General features: G+C 37.8%; 1 protein-coding gene across 39 annotated transcripts in view; it reads left to right on the top strand.

The window, feature by feature from the left end:
- Positions 1–17,808, top strand: part of NFIX (nuclear factor I X) — a 267,955-nt gene that overhangs the window by 77,424 nt on the left and 172,723 nt on the right. For 38 of the 39 annotated variants that reach the window (XR_015732815.1, XR_015732811.1, XR_015732814.1 and 35 more), the window contains one exon: positions 16,068–16,599. Coding sequence is in view for 26 of the 39 variants with exons in the window: in XM_087888548.1 (XP_087744674.1) it covers positions 16,068–16,599 (532 nt within the window). In the remaining 13 variants the exon portion in view is untranslated. Of the gene's footprint in view, positions 1–14,705; positions 15,523–16,067; positions 16,600–17,808 lie in introns of those variants that run through there. The other variant, XR_015732813.1, reaches the window with a different exon arrangement.

Below are 17,808 nucleotides of genomic sequence, written 5' to 3'. Positions count from 1 at the left end.
TTAATCCTAAATGGAAATTTTGTTCATATTTTATGAACTGGTGTCTTTCAAGTGCTTTACACTACAGTTCCCTTTGTTATCCTTTTTCATTGATCATGCTGGCTTTATCTAGACTGGATTCTATGGATGGTGCCAGATTGGAGAAAATGATGTTACCGTTTCTTTTTGGTCTTAGCAGGTTTGATATGGGAAAACAGAATCGACTATCACATGTTTTATGGCTTTATTTAAGTGTACAGTAGAGTTGATAAAGTTATAACCAAAAGAACCAGATGAACATGGGCTCATCAAAAACAGATCGTGCTAAATAAATCTTACTTCATTCTTTGACAGAGTGACTAAGTTAGTGGATCAGTGAAATTTATTTATTTATTTATTTATTTTATTATATTTTTATACCGCCCTTCTCCTGTGGGACTCAGGGCGGTGTACAGCCAGGATAAAACATAGCATATAAAAGTTAAAAACATTTTAAAAAACAATTAAATAATTTTGGCCCGAATTTAAAGCAACCCAATTAAAACCAAAATTCGATTAAAAAAAAAAACTGAGAGGATGGGATCAAGCCAGCCCAGCTAGATGGAACAAGTGTGTCTTCAAGGCCCGACGAAAAGTCCGGAGGTCTGATATCATGCGTATCTCAGGGGGCAGGTCATTCCAGAGGGCTGGTGCTGCCACAGAGAAGGCTCTCCTCCTGGGGGTCTCCAGCCGGCACTGCCTGGCCGACGGCACCCTGAGGAGGCCCTCTCTGTGTGAGTGAACCGGTCGGTGGGAGGCTATTGGCGGCAGAAGGCGGTCTCACAAATACCCTGGCCCTAAGCCATGGAGCGCTTTAAAGGTGGTCACCAACACCTTGAAGCGCACCTGGAAGACCACAGGAAGCCAGTGCAGCTCGCGCTGGAGAGGTGTTATATGTGAGCGCCCCATCGCTCCCATAATCCCCCGCACGGCCGCATTCTGGACCAACTGCAGCCTCCGGGTGCACCCCGAGGGGAGCCCCATGTAGAGAGCATTGCAGTAGTCCAGGCGGGAAGTGATGAGTGCTTGAGTGACCGTGCGTAAGGAGTCCCGATCCAGAAAGGGACGCAACTGGCGTATCAGGCGAACCTGATAAAAAGCCCCCCTGGCCACGGCCGTCATATGCTCTTCTAAAGACAGCCGTGCATCCAGGAGGACGCCTAAGTTGCGAGCCCTCTCTGTGGGGGCCAGTGATTCACTACCAATAGCCAGTGATGGCACCAGCTGGCTATATCGGGATGCCAGAAGCCACAGCCACTCGGTCTTGGAAGGGTTGAGTCGGAGCCTGTTTCTCCCCATCCAGGCCCACACGGCCTCCAGGCACTGGGACATCACTTCAAGGGCATCGTTGGGGTGGCCTGGGGTGGAGATGTACAGCTGAGTGTCATCAGCATACTGATGGAACTCCACCCCAAAGCCATGGATGATCTTGCCCAGCGGCTTTACATAAATGTTGAACAGAAGGGGCAAGAGGACCGACCCTTGTGGCACCCCACAAACAAGGCGCCTCAGGGTCGACTGCTGCCCCCCGGATTGCGACCGGTCAGAGAGGTAGGAGGAGAACCACCGCAGAACGGTGCCCCCCACCCCCAGCCCCTTCAACCAGTGCAACATGATACCATGGTTGATGCTATCAAAAGCCGCTGAGAGAGCTAACAGGACCAGGATAGAGGAACAACCCCTATCCCGAGCCCTCCAGAGATCATCCACCAACGTGACCAATGCCGTTTCCATGCTGTGCCCAGGCCGGAAACCAGACTGGAGCGGGTCTAGATAGACAGCTTCATCCAGGTACCGGGGAAGCTGCCACGCCACCACACTCTCAACAACCTTCGCAACGAAGCTGGGAGGGGCACAGGTCCAATAAACATGTGGTCGCGTTCAGCCGTCCCAGGATCCTGTTCATGTCCTCAGGAGCGACAGGATCAAACTCCTCCCAGATAACACTCTCAAGACCTGCCTCAGTCATCCCGTCCGGACTTACCCAGTCAGAGGCCAGGCCTTCCCGAATCTGAGCGATCTTGTCATTCAGATACTGCACAAAGTCCTCAGCTCGACCCTGCAATGCTGTGGATGTAGTATACTTAAATTTCAGTAAAGCTCTTGATAAAGTAGACCATAACCTACTTCTTGGCAAGCTAGAAAAATGGGGGATAGACAGCATCACCACCAGATGGGTTTGTAACTGGCTGACAAATCGTGTAATCTTAATGGAACTACATCCTACTCAATGTGTAGACCTTAATGGAACTATATCCACATGGAGGGAAGTAAGCAATGGGGTAAATGATCTGGACGAGGGAATAGAAGGGGAACTTGTCAGATTTGCAGATGACACTAAACTGTCACGAATAGCCAACACCCCAGAATACAAACTCAAGATCCAAAAGGATTTTGACTGACTTGGACACTGGGCCCTGTCTAACAAAATGAAATTCAATGTAGATAAAAGTCAGGCTTTACACTTAGGCAAGAAAAACCAACTGTATGGGTACAGATGAGGTGAAATTTGGCTTAATACCAGTAACTGTGAGAAGAATCTTGGAGTCTTAGTGGAAAATCACTTAAATATGAGCCAACAGTATATCGCAACAGCCAAAAGGCCAGTGCAATCCTAGGATGCATTAATAGAGGGATAGAATCAAGATCACGTGAAGTTCTAGTACCGCTTTATAAAGCCTTAGTAAGACCACCCTTCAAATATTGTATCCAGTTCTGTTCACCACACTATAAAAAATATGTTAAGATATGAAAGAGTACAAAGAAGAACAACTAAGATGATTAGGGGGTTGGAGGCTAAAACGTATGAAAAATGGTTGCAGGAATTGGGTATGTCTACTCTGGTGAAAAGGGGAGACTAGGGGAGACATGATATCAGTGTTCCAATATTTGAGGGGCTCTTATAAAGACAAGAGTGTCAACTTATTTTCCAAAGCACCAGAAGGCAAGACAAGAAACAATGGATGGAAACTAACTAAGGATAGAGGCAACGTACAATTAAGGAGAAATTTCCTAACAGTGAGAGCAATAAACCAATGGAATGGCCTGCCTCCAGAAGTTGTGAGGGCTCCATCACTGAAAGCTTTCAAAAAGAGACTGGGCAATCATTTGTTTGAAATGGTATAGGCTCTCCTGCTTGAGCAGGAGGTTGGATTAGAAGACTTCCAAGTCTCTTCCAACTTTATTATTCTATGTTCTATATTCTATGAAAATTCTCTGGACAGTCTAGTTGATGGCATTGCTAACTTTTTAACAGCAACTTAATTGCAGCAAGAACTACTTTTTGGAAATGACAGTCTAGAACATCACATGTGATTTTATAAACCGGCTTTAGTTATGCACTCCTGGTTCCCTTTTACTCATTCACCAATATTTTCAGTATGGCAATTCTGCCTTGTCCATTTCATCTAAACTGGTTGCACATAGGTCTTTTAAGAAATGTATGTATGTATGTATGTATGTATGTATGTATGTATGTATGTATGTATTTAGAGTATAGCATCATATATGGACTAGCAATATATATTAACATTTCATCTAGAAATATAATAAAATATAAATACTATGGTTTCTTTTAGGAAAGAAACCATGATATTCATCTATAGATGATTAAGAATAAACCAAAACATAGTTTCATATATACAAGTATATAAATGTAGTAAGTCTTGAGCTACATAGAATTTTGAAATATACCTTAATCTGTTTACTTCCATATGTACAACTTCTGTTAAATGCACAAAAGCAACCATGTTATTGGTAGGCCAGGGCAAATTAGCTTCAGGATTGAAATATAATTTCAAGTGCAACAATTGTATTATCATTGTCTACAGTGGAAATGTAAAAAAAAATTAAGATGGTGGTTTCAATCATATGACCAAAACCCTTTTATGTATAAAAAGGTGTGGGGCTTTGCTTGCATGCCTAAAGCTACCATCTGTATAATAATAGTTTGTTATATGCTGCAGATATAGCAAATGTTCACAATGACATTTAAGCTCAAAACAACAGCTTAAAATTTATGATCCATTTACTTTTTAGTGAGTGAATGGTACCTGGTGAATTTGTCTGTAGGATTCACAATTAGTGATGAGTCTCTTTTTTATTTTATATATAGGCAGTGCAGAACCAAGCAGCAGAATTCTTATATGAGTCACAATTATTGAATACCTGAGGCAAAACAGAATATTCTTAAGAATAAGTTTAAAAAGTAAAAAAACAAAAATAAAACATGCCTGACATACAAGAAAATCAATGGCAACACATTCTGAAATACTCAATAAACTTTAAACGCTACTGTTACTATAGCTATACCAAGGTGATAACAGCCACTTTTCAGGAGATACAGGCATGTTCTGTAAACCCACTTTCTGCCTCACTACAAGAGATAGGAGGTTCAAGGCAAGCCTGTACAGTTTCCAATTGTCTAAGCTGAGCAGAGAAACAGCTTCATGCTAGCAGCTTGAAATTAAAAGCTGCTTGCTTTTTCAGTGTGTTTAGACTTGCAGAAGTTAGAGATTCAAGATTAAGGATCTTGTGCAGTCTAACCTACTATGGCTGCTGGACTGCATTTGGCCTCCTTATAGAAGAATTGCTTTAATTCCTCAAATTCTTATTTAATTGTGTCAGTTTGAGAAAATTTACTTGCTGTCTTTAGAAATAACATTTTAGTTTCTAGAGCTGCTTTCGTCTACCATGGAAAGCTAGGACATTAATCTAGTTCCAATTCCTTATTGTTAAAATGTGATCAGCAGCTGGGCTGCTTTGCCTTCGGAGATTTCTCCATTCAGCAAAAAGGCTACCTTACATCCAGACATTATTTTGGAATAGGTATTACTGCATTACAACTGGTGTGCCAGTTTAATTGATATCATGTCTTACCAGAGAGGATGATTCTCATGGCAACTAACAATAATAAACATCAAGACAAAAACACAGAGCACACAAAGTTATTAAGATGCAAGTAAAATCAAGTAAAATACATAAATAAAAAAATATGAATAACATCAAAGAATTCCATATACAGCAAAAGCCACATACCTGCCTGAATGCAAATGTAGTGTATTTGCCTTTTAGAAGACAATTGCCTGGCTTTTATTAGCCTCTGAATGGCTATCGCAAAGGGAATAACATTTCAGATTATTTTTAAATAGTTAAGTTTATTGTTCAACTATTGTGCCATAAGCTTTCCTATGGCATCTTTAGCCATAGAATCTTTCATTCTGGAAAATGAATTTTACCATATGCATTTGTTAAAATTTGCAGAATATTGTAATTTGCCTTAATATGGACCTTCTTATTGAGGTAAAATTTCTGTATATTTGTGAGCTCGTGAGGAACAGAGTATTGATATCTTTCAGAGATAGATGGGATATAATTTTGATGTGTAAACAACCTTGAGGATCCTCCCAACATTTGAATTGTTTCACTCTAATGTTGTTTAGAAGAGCCATGAAGAGCTGGCTCTTCAAGTAGGCCTTCAATGAGGGAGAACGAGCCCCCTTACTTCATCATAGTTGCCATTTTTATTCTTCAATATTCTATTGATTTTATTAAATTTCTTGGATTGCTGTGAGTCACCCAGAGTCATTGATAATTTAGTTATCATCATTATTGTTGTTGTTTATTCCTGTGGTTTCAGTGATTTAGATTTTTCAATGCAATGGGGTCTGCTCTCAGAGGTTCCTTGGTGTCCATGATGGCATTGATGATTCCTTTTGCAGGCAAATAAAATAAACCACTGGGATAATCCAGGGAAGGTAGTGGGAATCTCTATCAATTGATCTGAAATTTATGAAGCGGAAATTTAAAGTTACAGTATAAGGCAATGTGAGGAGTCAGGCCCACCCACAATTCTGGGAGAGATCTTTATATTTTCGCTTCAATATTTTTCACCAATCTGAGGAGTATTTCGATACACACACACACACACACACACACACACACACACACACACATCATATATAGGTATAGCACTTGGATTTCTGAGGGCATTCTTACAAGACAAAAACATATTTAAATCTGTTTGTAAGATTATCTTTCTCTTTACTTGGAAAAAGATCTAGAAATGTCAGTGGAGAAATTTTACTGTCCCAACAAATCAGTGCAGAGTCTTCAAGACATATTTTATCTCTAGCTCTATCTGGCTTTTCTAGATTACAAGCCTCATCAGGTGCTTAACGAAAAAGTATTCATTATGTTATGCATATTCATTATGCAGTGTTTCAGTTCTCTTCCCAGCATACATTATACTATTGTCGTCATGAGATTAATTTTGAGACATTTCATATTTTATTATATTTTTGTCTTTTCTATTTGTTGTGGAGTTTGGTTGCCAAGATGCCTTTAGAAACATGTTATATCATTAAAACATTTTCTGATACCAAGCTGTTGCAAAATGTTGCAATAGTGGGTGCCTGATGTCTCGCCTCCCTTTCCATTCCTCTGTTAATGTAATCAGTAATTGGAATAAGAAACAGATATGGCATTTCTATCAGTTACCATTTGTACACAAAGTCTATATGCAGATGGGAGTATTTCAGAGGTTTGCAGGTGGGATTGTAAAACTGTTGTGAGTGCCTGCATAATGATTTGTCAGCTTATATTGGTTTCTCTAGTTGTAATCTTTAAATGCTTAAACCAACCCGTATTTATATGTATGAACATTTGATGTAATTGTTACAGATGCCAACTGGACAGTGATTTTGACTTGTCTGCTATGTGGAGCATTTTTGCCTTTAAAAAAAGATTATAAGACATATCTTCTTGGTATTCTATCTGAAAGAGTAAGATTCACATAAATGTATTAACAACTTTTTAAAAAGTTTAAATAGGTAAATATCAAGCCTTGACTCTTTGGTCTATTTCAGTCTAAAACTTTTTGAAAAGTTTTTAATGTATTTATGTAGATACTAGTTAGTTTTCACTTAAAATTAAAAAAGATCCCCTAAAAATTATGAGGTTTATGCTTAATGCATGTAAACCTACTTCAGGCTTCTGAGATCTTTATTGTGTTTTTCTCCAGAACTTCTTCAAAAAGTAGGTTGAAAACATTTGTTTCAAATTTCAGTTAACTTCAGTTTAGCTTTCTGGTCAAGCCCTAAACTGTGGTTAATCTTAACAATAGTTTATTAAACCAAGCTATTTTTATGAATCAAGCCATGAAGTGTTCGAAGAATTTGTTTCAATAAATTGTAGCCACTGAACCAAAGTTTATTTAGATTTAGGTACAATTGTAATTTATGAATAATTATAAATAAACTAAAATGCATTCTGTCTTTGCAGCAGTAAAACCAGTGAGTCTGAAATATATTTGTGTGACAATAAACCATAGTTTATCAATCCTGGTTTCATGTTCTCCACATGTGTTAGACACAATTCTCAATTTGAGACAGAATACCCATTGGTTAGACTGGTGGTGAGGAGTTGTGTTTATTTTCATTGGGATAAATCCAATTAGCATTGTTTCTGAATACTGCCAATGAATTGTGTTGGTCAAAATCAGGGGTGTCAAACTCATGTCATCATGGCAGCGTCACATGATGTATTGGGACTTTTTCCCCCTTTGCTAAACCGGGCGTGGGTGTGGCCAATGCGTGACACATCCGGCTTATTCAGAGATCATGGTACAAACAACAGTGAAAGGAAAATTGTTCCTGTTGTTTCTGGTGAATAATTACTTGTCTGTAGGCAGTTTGTAAAGTAATGTTTATTTATTAATTAAAATTACATTTATTTTTATTAAAAATAATTTCAAATGTATCTTAAATAGTTGCATATATTGTTCTTTTTTTGGTAAATCTGTGTAATCATGTCCATTTTTAAAACTTACTTTCTGGTATAAATCTTAATTCTTGTGGTGAAAAAAATAAATACAACACAGCCTTAGAAGTGTCTACTGTCATTAGGATGGAATTATTTTGGTTTTAAAAATGTATTATATATAACCTATTCCTCGCAATAACCTGCAGGTCACATTCACATATGGGTTAGTAGCCTTCCCATCCCAGCTGTAGCTTCTTAGTAAGACAACTGTACTTTTCTGTCTAATGTGCTTGTCTCATCTTAGTCTTCGGCTCCTACCGATGACCTAACTGACTGGAAAAGCAGTTGCCATAAATGTTCCAGAGATTCTAGTGATATTGGCATCAAGAATACAGGAAGCCTTATACTAGTGTTCATTTGTACAACAGTAGATAAAGAGCTCTATCTGCTCATTTAATTTCATTTACAATTTTTGGTTGTGGTCTTTGGAAAAATGGCTCTGTTCAAGCCAAACTCTGCCACAAAAACAAAACAAAGGAAACAAACTGTATAATTTCACATACCACAAATTTACACACTGACCTGTTTTAGGCACCGAAGGGAGCTGCCCCCTTTCAATGAATGAATTGTATAGCACTTGAATAAATCGTATGTGAATAAAGTACAAATGAATAAGTCGTACTTGAATAAACAATAAATGGGGGTGGGGGAGGGAAATGAGGAATCCCAGTGAATAATGAGAACACTTCCTATCATAAACTAAAGGAGTAAAATATAAAACTAGCTAAAAGTAATGATACTTTGCTTGCTGGTTTTTGTTCTTTGTTGCTGCATGCCCAGTACTCTTTCAGTATATGTATCTGAGCTTAGACTCTCAATTCTGTAGAATTTTATGTCACTCTAATAATTAATAACTATTGGTAGTATTTCTACAATTTTATGCAAACCTCTGGGCAGCTTACTAAGCACAAATATTTAGGATTGCACTAACAGCAATCCTGGTGTTACTGGCATTATCAAATGTTTTAAACTTTAGAATTAGTTCAGAATACTCATGTGCTGGAGAGCTAGTGTTTAGATCATGTTCTTAATTCTTGTTGTAGGAATTATGGATTTATAGGGTCATACTGTAAATTATTTTTTATAAAATATACTTTTGTTGGACAATCTAGCCCTCATGGCAAAAGTTGAACAATTTTATTCAGTAAATTTGTAATCAAAGAGACTCTCAATTTTTCATTCTTAATCCAAATATTGATTGGAAGTATGATTATGTACAGAAGTCAGGACTGGATTAATTTACTCATAAATTAAGAGTCTTAATTGTTTTTGTCCCTATTGTTACAATTATAGAAAGGAAGAACAAATAGATTTTCTGGACTCTCTTCAATTTCTTTCATTAAGTCCAGTTGCTTGGTTTAATGTTAAATTATGGAACCACTTATTAAACTTGTTTAATTTATTTATCTTTGCCTACTTATAAAGTGAAATATTGAGATAACTGTTTTTAATATTTTTATAACAGGTTCTTGCATAGATTTATGTAATACTGTTGTTCCGTTTCCATTTTGTGCGTTGTTTATTTTCCCTGCTCAGACAGGGGAAAAAATATTTGAATGCAATTCCTCTCTCACTTTTTTTGGGGGCGGGGGGAGATAGAAAATTGAAAGGGGTAGTGAACCATGATTCAAGAGGCTGAGAGAGAACCTCTTTCTTTCACAGCATTAATTAACTCAAGTTCGTTAGGACGTGGAGCCTACTGCAGTTTTCCCTTGTTTGTGCTAAATCAGGTCAGAGAGAGAAAAACTTTTCAAGCAGGCTCTAAGTGTTATAAGGCTCAGAAGAATGAAGAAGCAAAGCAAGCTGATATAACTATTATATCGATTGATATTGTTCTAGGGTTTTTGTTGTATAATATGCCAAAAATGTGAGATGTACATTAATAAATATTTCCTATAGTTGTGAAAATGAATTATGTTAATATTGGAGAGACATGAGTAGGAGATATTTGATGATTACTTTAAAAGAGGTGAGTTGGCAATTACTGAGAGACTAGGTTGGGTATATTGCGAGCATTGTGCAATATACAGTACACATTTTTAAAAAAGTATTATGTTGGGAGACTATTCTGTCTTATCGGGCAATAACAAAACAGTTTAATTATCCTAATCCATGCCGGAAGTTGTTGTTTGCATCCAGTCAATTTCTTTTATTTTAATTTCTATCGTGTGTTTGTGTATTTGTATAACTTTGCTCCTATATCATGATGTATGTTGCAAAATAGTGCATATCATCATTCTTTATAATGATGGGAAGATGTAGCCATCTTAAATTTAGTACCCCATCTGGAACCCAGCCAAGATGGACATAGAGTCCCATAGACTCATTTTTAGCAAAAAAAGCTTTCTCATTTCTGCACTCTGGGGGGAAAAACGGCAGGAGCAAGCCACAGGCTAATATGTTGTAGATCTCGCTAGCCCTGTGGAGAGTGGAAATTTATGTGCTATTCATTCACTAAGGAAGTAGTTTGCCAGGGTGCTACTGACTGTTTCTATGACAACCCCAAGAAAGCTTTACAGTTGATCCTCTTACTGGAAAAGAGTGAAAGTGAGAAGGAGGGAGGGAGAGAAAGAGAGCCTCCAAAAATGAAAATGCAAAAATAAACACACACACACATATACACACACGGAAAATAGACAAAAAGTTGGAAAGTTTTATTTGAAGCAATTAGCTTCTGCAGTCCGCTAGATGCTCATTTGGGAGCACAGCACACTGTAGTGAACTCAATATTTACTCTTGAGTAAACATATGTAGAATTTTGATATAAAAGTTTTCTCAGAGTTTAGAGAATTCCCTACCTCCAGATCAGCATTTAAAACTATGCTTTTAAATAAACTTTTTCTTAAATGATTCCCTTAAGATCTTTAGTTAATGCAGATAAAAGTGACGATGCTTTAAACTGGAATGGCAATGATAAAAACTTGTTTTGTTTTTGTTTTGGTGAAAGGAGGCAGGGAAACTGTTTCAGATATTAGAGCTGACTCTTTGTTTTCCTCTAGTTGATCTGTTTCCCTCTAGGTTTTTAGAATGACTCTTTTAAAAATATACTCTTCTTTCTTCTTTCCCTTTAATTGATATGTTTCTATTGGTGTCGTGTATCTTCTAGTTAGGTGTACTCATTATTTTATTTCTCCTCACTTGTTTATTGATTGATTAGATGGAGAATATGATGCACACATTTTCTCTTCAGTCAAATATTCCAATTTATTATTTTGCAAGAAACAATAATCTTCTGTACTAGACCTCTCGTATATGGTCGCCTTTTATTATTTAATGTTGGAAACCAGGGGATGATACAAGGAACTTCACTGATTTGAATAGAAGTTATACAGCAACTATACTATATGTGGCAGATTAATTCCATTGTAAGGTTTTTGTGATATTAGGTTATTTCCCTAATATTGCTGTACCGAAGTATGCATTATCAAAAAAAAAAAAAAAAAAACTGTTGCAAAATCCCTAAATAAGAATAAATGTTTTCTAGTTTGAACGGTCAACAGCTTCCTTTGTAATCACCAACAGTGGGTGCCGATGCTTGACGATGTTTCCATTGTTTCATTTGTAGCCTCTCTTTCTGTTTCTGTTTTGATTAAATGACAAATATCCACAGCGATATTCAAATTAACGTCAATGTAGTATTAAAAAAAACGATTCACTTTCATCTCTCTCTTTTTTAAATGAATAAAAAATGCTAGATGAAACATTATAGGTTACTTGTCCAATGTGGAATTTCACTTGCGTCTTTATCTCCATAAATCCCATAGAAATCTGATACTGATGCAAGATAACAATTAAATTACACGTGTGCTTGTTTTAATGTATCAGAAAAGTGAAAAGAGTACATCAGAATTTTAGCTGTGACCAAGTATCATCATATTATAGACTGGCATTGTTAGGGCTAGTCAGATCTCATAATCAGTTCAGGGGGTTGATTATATTGAGGTAAAAAATATTGCAAAGGGCTTCAACACCGAATTCAAATCTGGGGTTGTTTGTACTTGTACATGGCCAAAAATTGAATAAAACATGGATATTGGTACTCCTTTTATGAGGGGAAGAAAGGTATTTATACTTATTTGCAGCTTCTCATAAGTATCCCTAGAGTTGGGTTTTAAAATTTAATTTTGTGCAGTGCCTTTTTTACATGGAGGAATAGCATATTTCAGCTCCATATCAAATCTTATATTAAAGAAAAAATGTATTAGTTACTTAGAAGTTAAAAGAAATACACTAATTTAAAGGAAGCATTCTGTGTATATAAGAAGTTGGGAGTCTTTGCGCTCCCAGGTTATGAGAGTCAAATGAGTTTTAAATTTCACCAACTTATTTTGAAAATCTTTGGGGGGATGGCTAAAGAGGAGAGAGAGGGAAAGGGCAGTTCATTTTTCTTTTATCTTCTTTATTCTATTTCCTTGTGCTTCAGCTTGCACATATACCCCTTCATGACACAGATGCAGAAAATTAATCTCCAAGCTTTTGTGCCTGGAGAGAATTTTTCCACCTCAACTGCCTGCCTGCCTGCCTGCTTGCTCACCTATAATCTGTGTGATCGAGCAGAAGGAGCAGGTTTAGGTATCTGGTCACAGTCCTTTGATATTTTGTCACTAGGGTCACAGAGAGGTGTGGGGCAGCCTATACTTTTCCCAAGCAAGCAATCTGTTTATGTGTGGGAAGAGGTTGGAGGGTTCTGTACCCTGCTCCAATGGACTGGCTAATGCCAGATTTGTGGGTGGACAGAAATGAGAAGCAGCCATTTGTCCCCCTCCTCCCCCCCCATTTAAGCTGAGCAGGGCAAACCTTCACTTATGATTTGCAAATGTAAATCCGGAACTCTCATTTGGCTGTCTACTTGGCTGCTGAAAACCTGGCAACAAGGCCTGGAGCTGACAGTGGGCATTAGAAAAGAAAAGGCTCAGCATAGGTCTGACTTTCATGCTATCTCCATGGATTACCTCTCACGAGTGTATTTGGTATATCAGGGACTGCACTCACACATGCATAGTCAAAGCTAGAAATACTCAAGCTATGGCAGTGCTAAGAGGAATGTATACTGCCCTTTGCGTCAGTATGAGTAGTGCCCTGAATTGTTTGTAAATTGAGCTTCTCTGTTATTGTTGCCCTATGAGAAGTCGATAAAGTGCTAAGAGCATGGATGGGCTGAGTCAAAGAACAAACAAACTAGGTTCAGTTATAATAAAGTAAGAATGACTTCCCAAGTCTCTCTAAAATGCTCCCATACTGAAGCAAAAGCTTTGGAGGACTGATTATTATTATGGTTGATTATTATTATGGTTGTGCACATGGTCAGTCAGATGTTTATATGGATTTGGCATTTTTGTCTACCTATCAAATGCTTTCCAAAGACCTGAGATAGGCAGAGGTTGTTGCTTAATAATATTAAAGGCTTTGTTGCAGACTGTAAGCTATTCTAAGTACAGCTGCCATTTGCAATTGATTTGTAATAACAAGTCATTATTTCTTTGTTTTCAAACCTTTGTATATTTATGACAGTAAACAACTTTTCTTTTAGTAGTCTTGAAGATGTTGGTATTATTATTATTGTTTGTCGCATAGTCAGCCAGAAGTTTAGACTGGATTTGGTATTTTTATCCACCTATTGAGTCCTTCCTAGAGACCTGGGATAAGCAGATATTGTTGTTTGATGGTGTTAAAGGTATCATTGTAGGATGATTATTAATAATCATAATCATTATTATTGACTTTCTTGCCCATATTTTTAATCCTCTTTAAAGCTCCCCATTTTAACTTTTTTATTTCTTCTTCCATTTGTTTACCTCAATCTTACACTTTATATGATATATAATGTGTATTTGTACATACATATAATATATTTTTGTATTATATAATACATAAATATTACACATTTTCTTTTTATTGTCTTTCTTTGTACTACTTTTCCTTTTTCCTAGAATTCTCTATCTGAAATTAATTTATACTATTTTTAATCAGCTCTTCTGATTCTCTTTGTTTTAAACTTGCAACATAATCAAAAGTCAGGTAACAAAAAGTGTGTTGTGATGAAATATCTTAAAATAGCTGCTCTTGAAAAAGTTTCAGGATAATTCCAACTTTACAGTATGTTTAAGTTTTGTCATGTTTGGTTTATTGATTTGGGGTTAGAAGACATAAATAATTTTATCAAAATGAATGATTGACGGCCAACACTAAGGATTGAAGTTCTTGGCAAATGTTAAGATGAAGTGGCAGAAGGAAGGGGAAATGTGCAGAAAACTCATATTTTGCTAGGAACAGGACAGACTGGCTGGCTGAAGTCTTAGGTAGATAACAGGAACTTACGAAGAAATTATTGGGGCAGGGGACAATGACTTTCTATGCTTGAACTAAGAAAAAAGTAAGCTAAATCTAAATACTCTTTAAATACTTAAAGAGTATTATAGTTGAACAGATCTTTTCCTAGAAATAGTTGGGCCAAGAGGTGACAGAAGGAGAATAAGATGGAGAGAGAAAGACAGAACAGCTGCTTTCTCTGAGGCCTGTGGGGCTGTCTTGGGGGGGGGAGATGAGTTTGGGGTGTATCCTAGGAGATTTATTTATTTAAAATATTTTGCAAGTTGTATTCTAGCCAAAATCTGCAGGCCAATAAAAATGCCATTGCTGCTGGACTTTGCTTATTTGTTAGATACGAACTTGTCGATTTGGCAAATTGTTTTCAGTCTCTTAACTGCACAGTCTCTTTCTCTCTGTCTCTCTCTCTCTGCCACCCCCTCCCTGATTCCTTCTCTGCCAACCTCCCCCTCCACCTCCCTTTTCCTTTGATGCAGCCATTGGCTGCTCCACGATAGGTCTTCTTGCCAAATAGGTGGATCCTTCTTCTCTCTCTCTCTCTCTCTCTCTCTTTTTTTCTGCTGGCATTGGCAAAGGCAAATGGTTGGGGACCGAGCATGAAAGGAGAAAGCAAGCAAGCCAGAGAGTTTAGGAGGAAAAAGGGAAAGGAAAAAAAGGGGGGAAACAACAACAACAAAATCCCCCATACCCCAGCAGTTGGGTTTTGCCAGCAGCCGATCACAGCTGATCCCAGAGCGGAGTCTGCCCCTTTTCCCCTAGACCTGCGATCACCCCTATTCTCAGGCGGAGGGAGCCACATCTAAGTTGCATCTTTGCCAACGCTGAGAGAGATTCTTCCCTGGTCTCAGCTTCCCCTCTCTGATTAGTTGCTGTTGTCCTTCCTATTTTTTTAATTTTGTTTCCTTCTTCCCTTTATCACTATTATTGGTGTTATTGTTGTTAGTATTTTTTTTAACAGCCATTTGGCATTTTTAACCTATTTTGTGCATGTGGCACAGGCAGAGTGATGTTGATTTATTTCTGTCTTCGGCTGAGGTTTCCCTTCCTAGCTGCCTTCTTTCAGTTTTTAGTCCTTCCCTTTTGCTTTCCCACTCATTTTATTAAATAAGACTTGAACATTTTGGTGAACAGTTTGTAGTGAAAGATGCAGCCAACAATTATTTTCTACTTAATTTAAGAAATATCCAGCACTCTTGTGTACCCTTCCTTTGTACAGTTTTACTTTCCTCTTTTTTCTCCTTTCCTCACCTTCCACCCCATATACCCACAATATCGTCCGCCTTCTATTCTCTACAATTCTGAGCCCAGAATTTCTGAATCGGGGGCTTAGCTTCGCCGGGATGAGACAGAGCAATGGTAATTATTTCCATTTCTGACTATTTTTTTTTCCTGGATGTTTTTGTTGTAGGGAAATTTTTATTTTTAAAATAAAGTTAGAAGGCCCACTAAAATTATTTAAATTTATAAAGAATATTTAGAGCTTTGGGTTTAGGACAGGGAATCAGAACTGATTTTGTCTTTAATTCCTACATTGCTAAACAAACTTCGGTACTTTTATTTTTAAAGGAAGAGAAATTTTACTTCCACAACTTTATGCTGATTTTTTTTTTTATTTCCATACTAATGCATTGTCGAAACAATGTTAATTCTACTGTTTTCTCTCCCCTCCCCTCCCCTCCCCTCCCCAAATTCCTGCTTGTCATCCTTCTTCTAGTATCGTATTTATTTTTTAGCTGGATTAATCACATTCTGAGCTTGGCTTTATGTATTTTCACTTTGCTGTTTCTCTACTCCGTCCTATAAATTTCATGTTGTGATGCTTCCCCCTCCTGATTTTCTTATTCTAATGGATTTTTCCTTTCTTTGTTTTGCATCCTTTCTTCTCACCCTGTTCTCCCCAGGATGAATTCCACCCCTTCATTGAAGCTCTCCTTCCTCATGTCCGTGCCTTTTCCTACACATGGTTCAACCTGCAAGCTCGGAAACGAAAGTACTTTAAGAAGCACGAGAAGCGAATGTCAAAAGATGAGGAACGAGCTGTGAAGGATGAATTACTTGGTGAAAAGCCCGAGATCAAGCAGAAATGGGCATCCCGACTCCTGGCCAAGCTACGCAAGGATATCCGCCCAGAGTTTCGTGAGGACTTTGTCTTGACCATCACGGGCAAGAAAGCACCGTGTTGTGTCCTCTCCAATCCAGATCAGAAAGGCAAAATTCGCAGGATTGACTGCCTGAGGCAGGCTGACAAGGTTTGGAGGCTGGACCTAGTTATGGTCATCTTGTTCAAAGGGATCCCCCTTGAAAGTACTGATGGGGAGCGGCTATACAAGTCGCCGCAGTGCTCAAACCCGGGCCTTTGCGTCCAGCCACACCACATTGGAGTCACAATTAAAGAACTGGATCTTTACTTGGCGTATTTTGTTCACACTCCTGGTAGGTCCTACAAATAACACTGATCATGGTTTTTGGTTTTTATGTTTAATTTTATGGACAGCTGTTTTTCTCCAAAATTTTCTTTTTCTCTATATGTTTCCTTTCATCCCTGATTAGCAAACTGCTAACTTAAGATGTGCACTAGGATGAGTCCATCACATTCAGTTATTTGAAAAATAACTGAAAATAACAGGTAGTCTTTCTTGATTTCCTGGTTCTGTCCTACCTGTGATGCCTATAACTTCTTATGGTAAAAAAAATCTCTTTTGCTGAAAGCTGAGGGTTGGGGAGGGGGCAGAGGTGTACAAACAATATTTAGGTAAATGTCAGATCAGCAAAGAGAAAAAGGTTTTGTTTAATTAGAAGGAAAATTGGGGTCAGGATTTTGTTTCTTTGCTTGATTCCCCTCCCCTCCTAATTCCTTTTGTTGGATCAGTTTAATATATCAGCATGCTCGCAGCTTGTAAACTGCAAACATTCAGATAGGCACTCCTGCACAAATAGTGTGGCAGCATTAGAGCAATAAATGAATTTTCAGTGCCTGCTATCCCACACAGGAACAAGTTTCTCAAGGGAGAGTTAAGAGTGGAAGGGATAGTTTGGAACCCCTTTCTTTTGTTTTCATGGCCTCTTTTTTTTCAGCTTGACTATATTGTATAGATGAACACATGTCCCTACCGTATTTAATTATTATTTTTTTTCATTTTTTTTTCAGCTCTCCTTTAGTTTTGTTATCTTGCAATTGAAACAGAAATGCCTGGTTTATTTTTAGCACTATATCTAATTTGCTTAGACATAGACTTTGAAAACCAAATTGGATGGCTGCAGAATATTTCTAGATTTATCTTTTGCTGTACTCAAAAGGATCTACCCCAAACTTCCCTTCCTCCTCCTGTTGCTTCTATAGTATTTCTTGCTTCTTTTTCTTTTTCATTTGCTTTTAAGAGGTCAAGGTTCCAACAATAATCCAGCTTTCCTGGATGCCACTTCCATCTTTATGACACTTTTTCTTCAACAATGACAAGACCCTTCTGTGTTAAACCCAGTTGTCTACCTTCTGGCCACCTTATGTGTCCCCACCAGTCTGTGTTTCTATAGCTTCAGTCTAATAATATTGTCAGGAGTTTTTTCTCCTTTTTTAGAATATGCCCATCCAGTGTGTGTCCTGCAGCCTCTGGACAATGTCAGGAGGTTCATCTCAGCGCCTGC

This window comes from Pantherophis guttatus, chromosome 2, assembly GCF_059756535.1.
Source record: "Pantherophis guttatus breed Tessera chromosome 2, ASM5975653v1, whole genome shotgun sequence".
Lineage (NCBI taxonomy): Eukaryota > Metazoa > Chordata > Lepidosauria > Squamata > Colubridae > Pantherophis > Pantherophis guttatus.
Note: the sequence above shows the minus strand (reverse complement) of the source record. Positions and strands in the feature narration are given on the sequence as shown.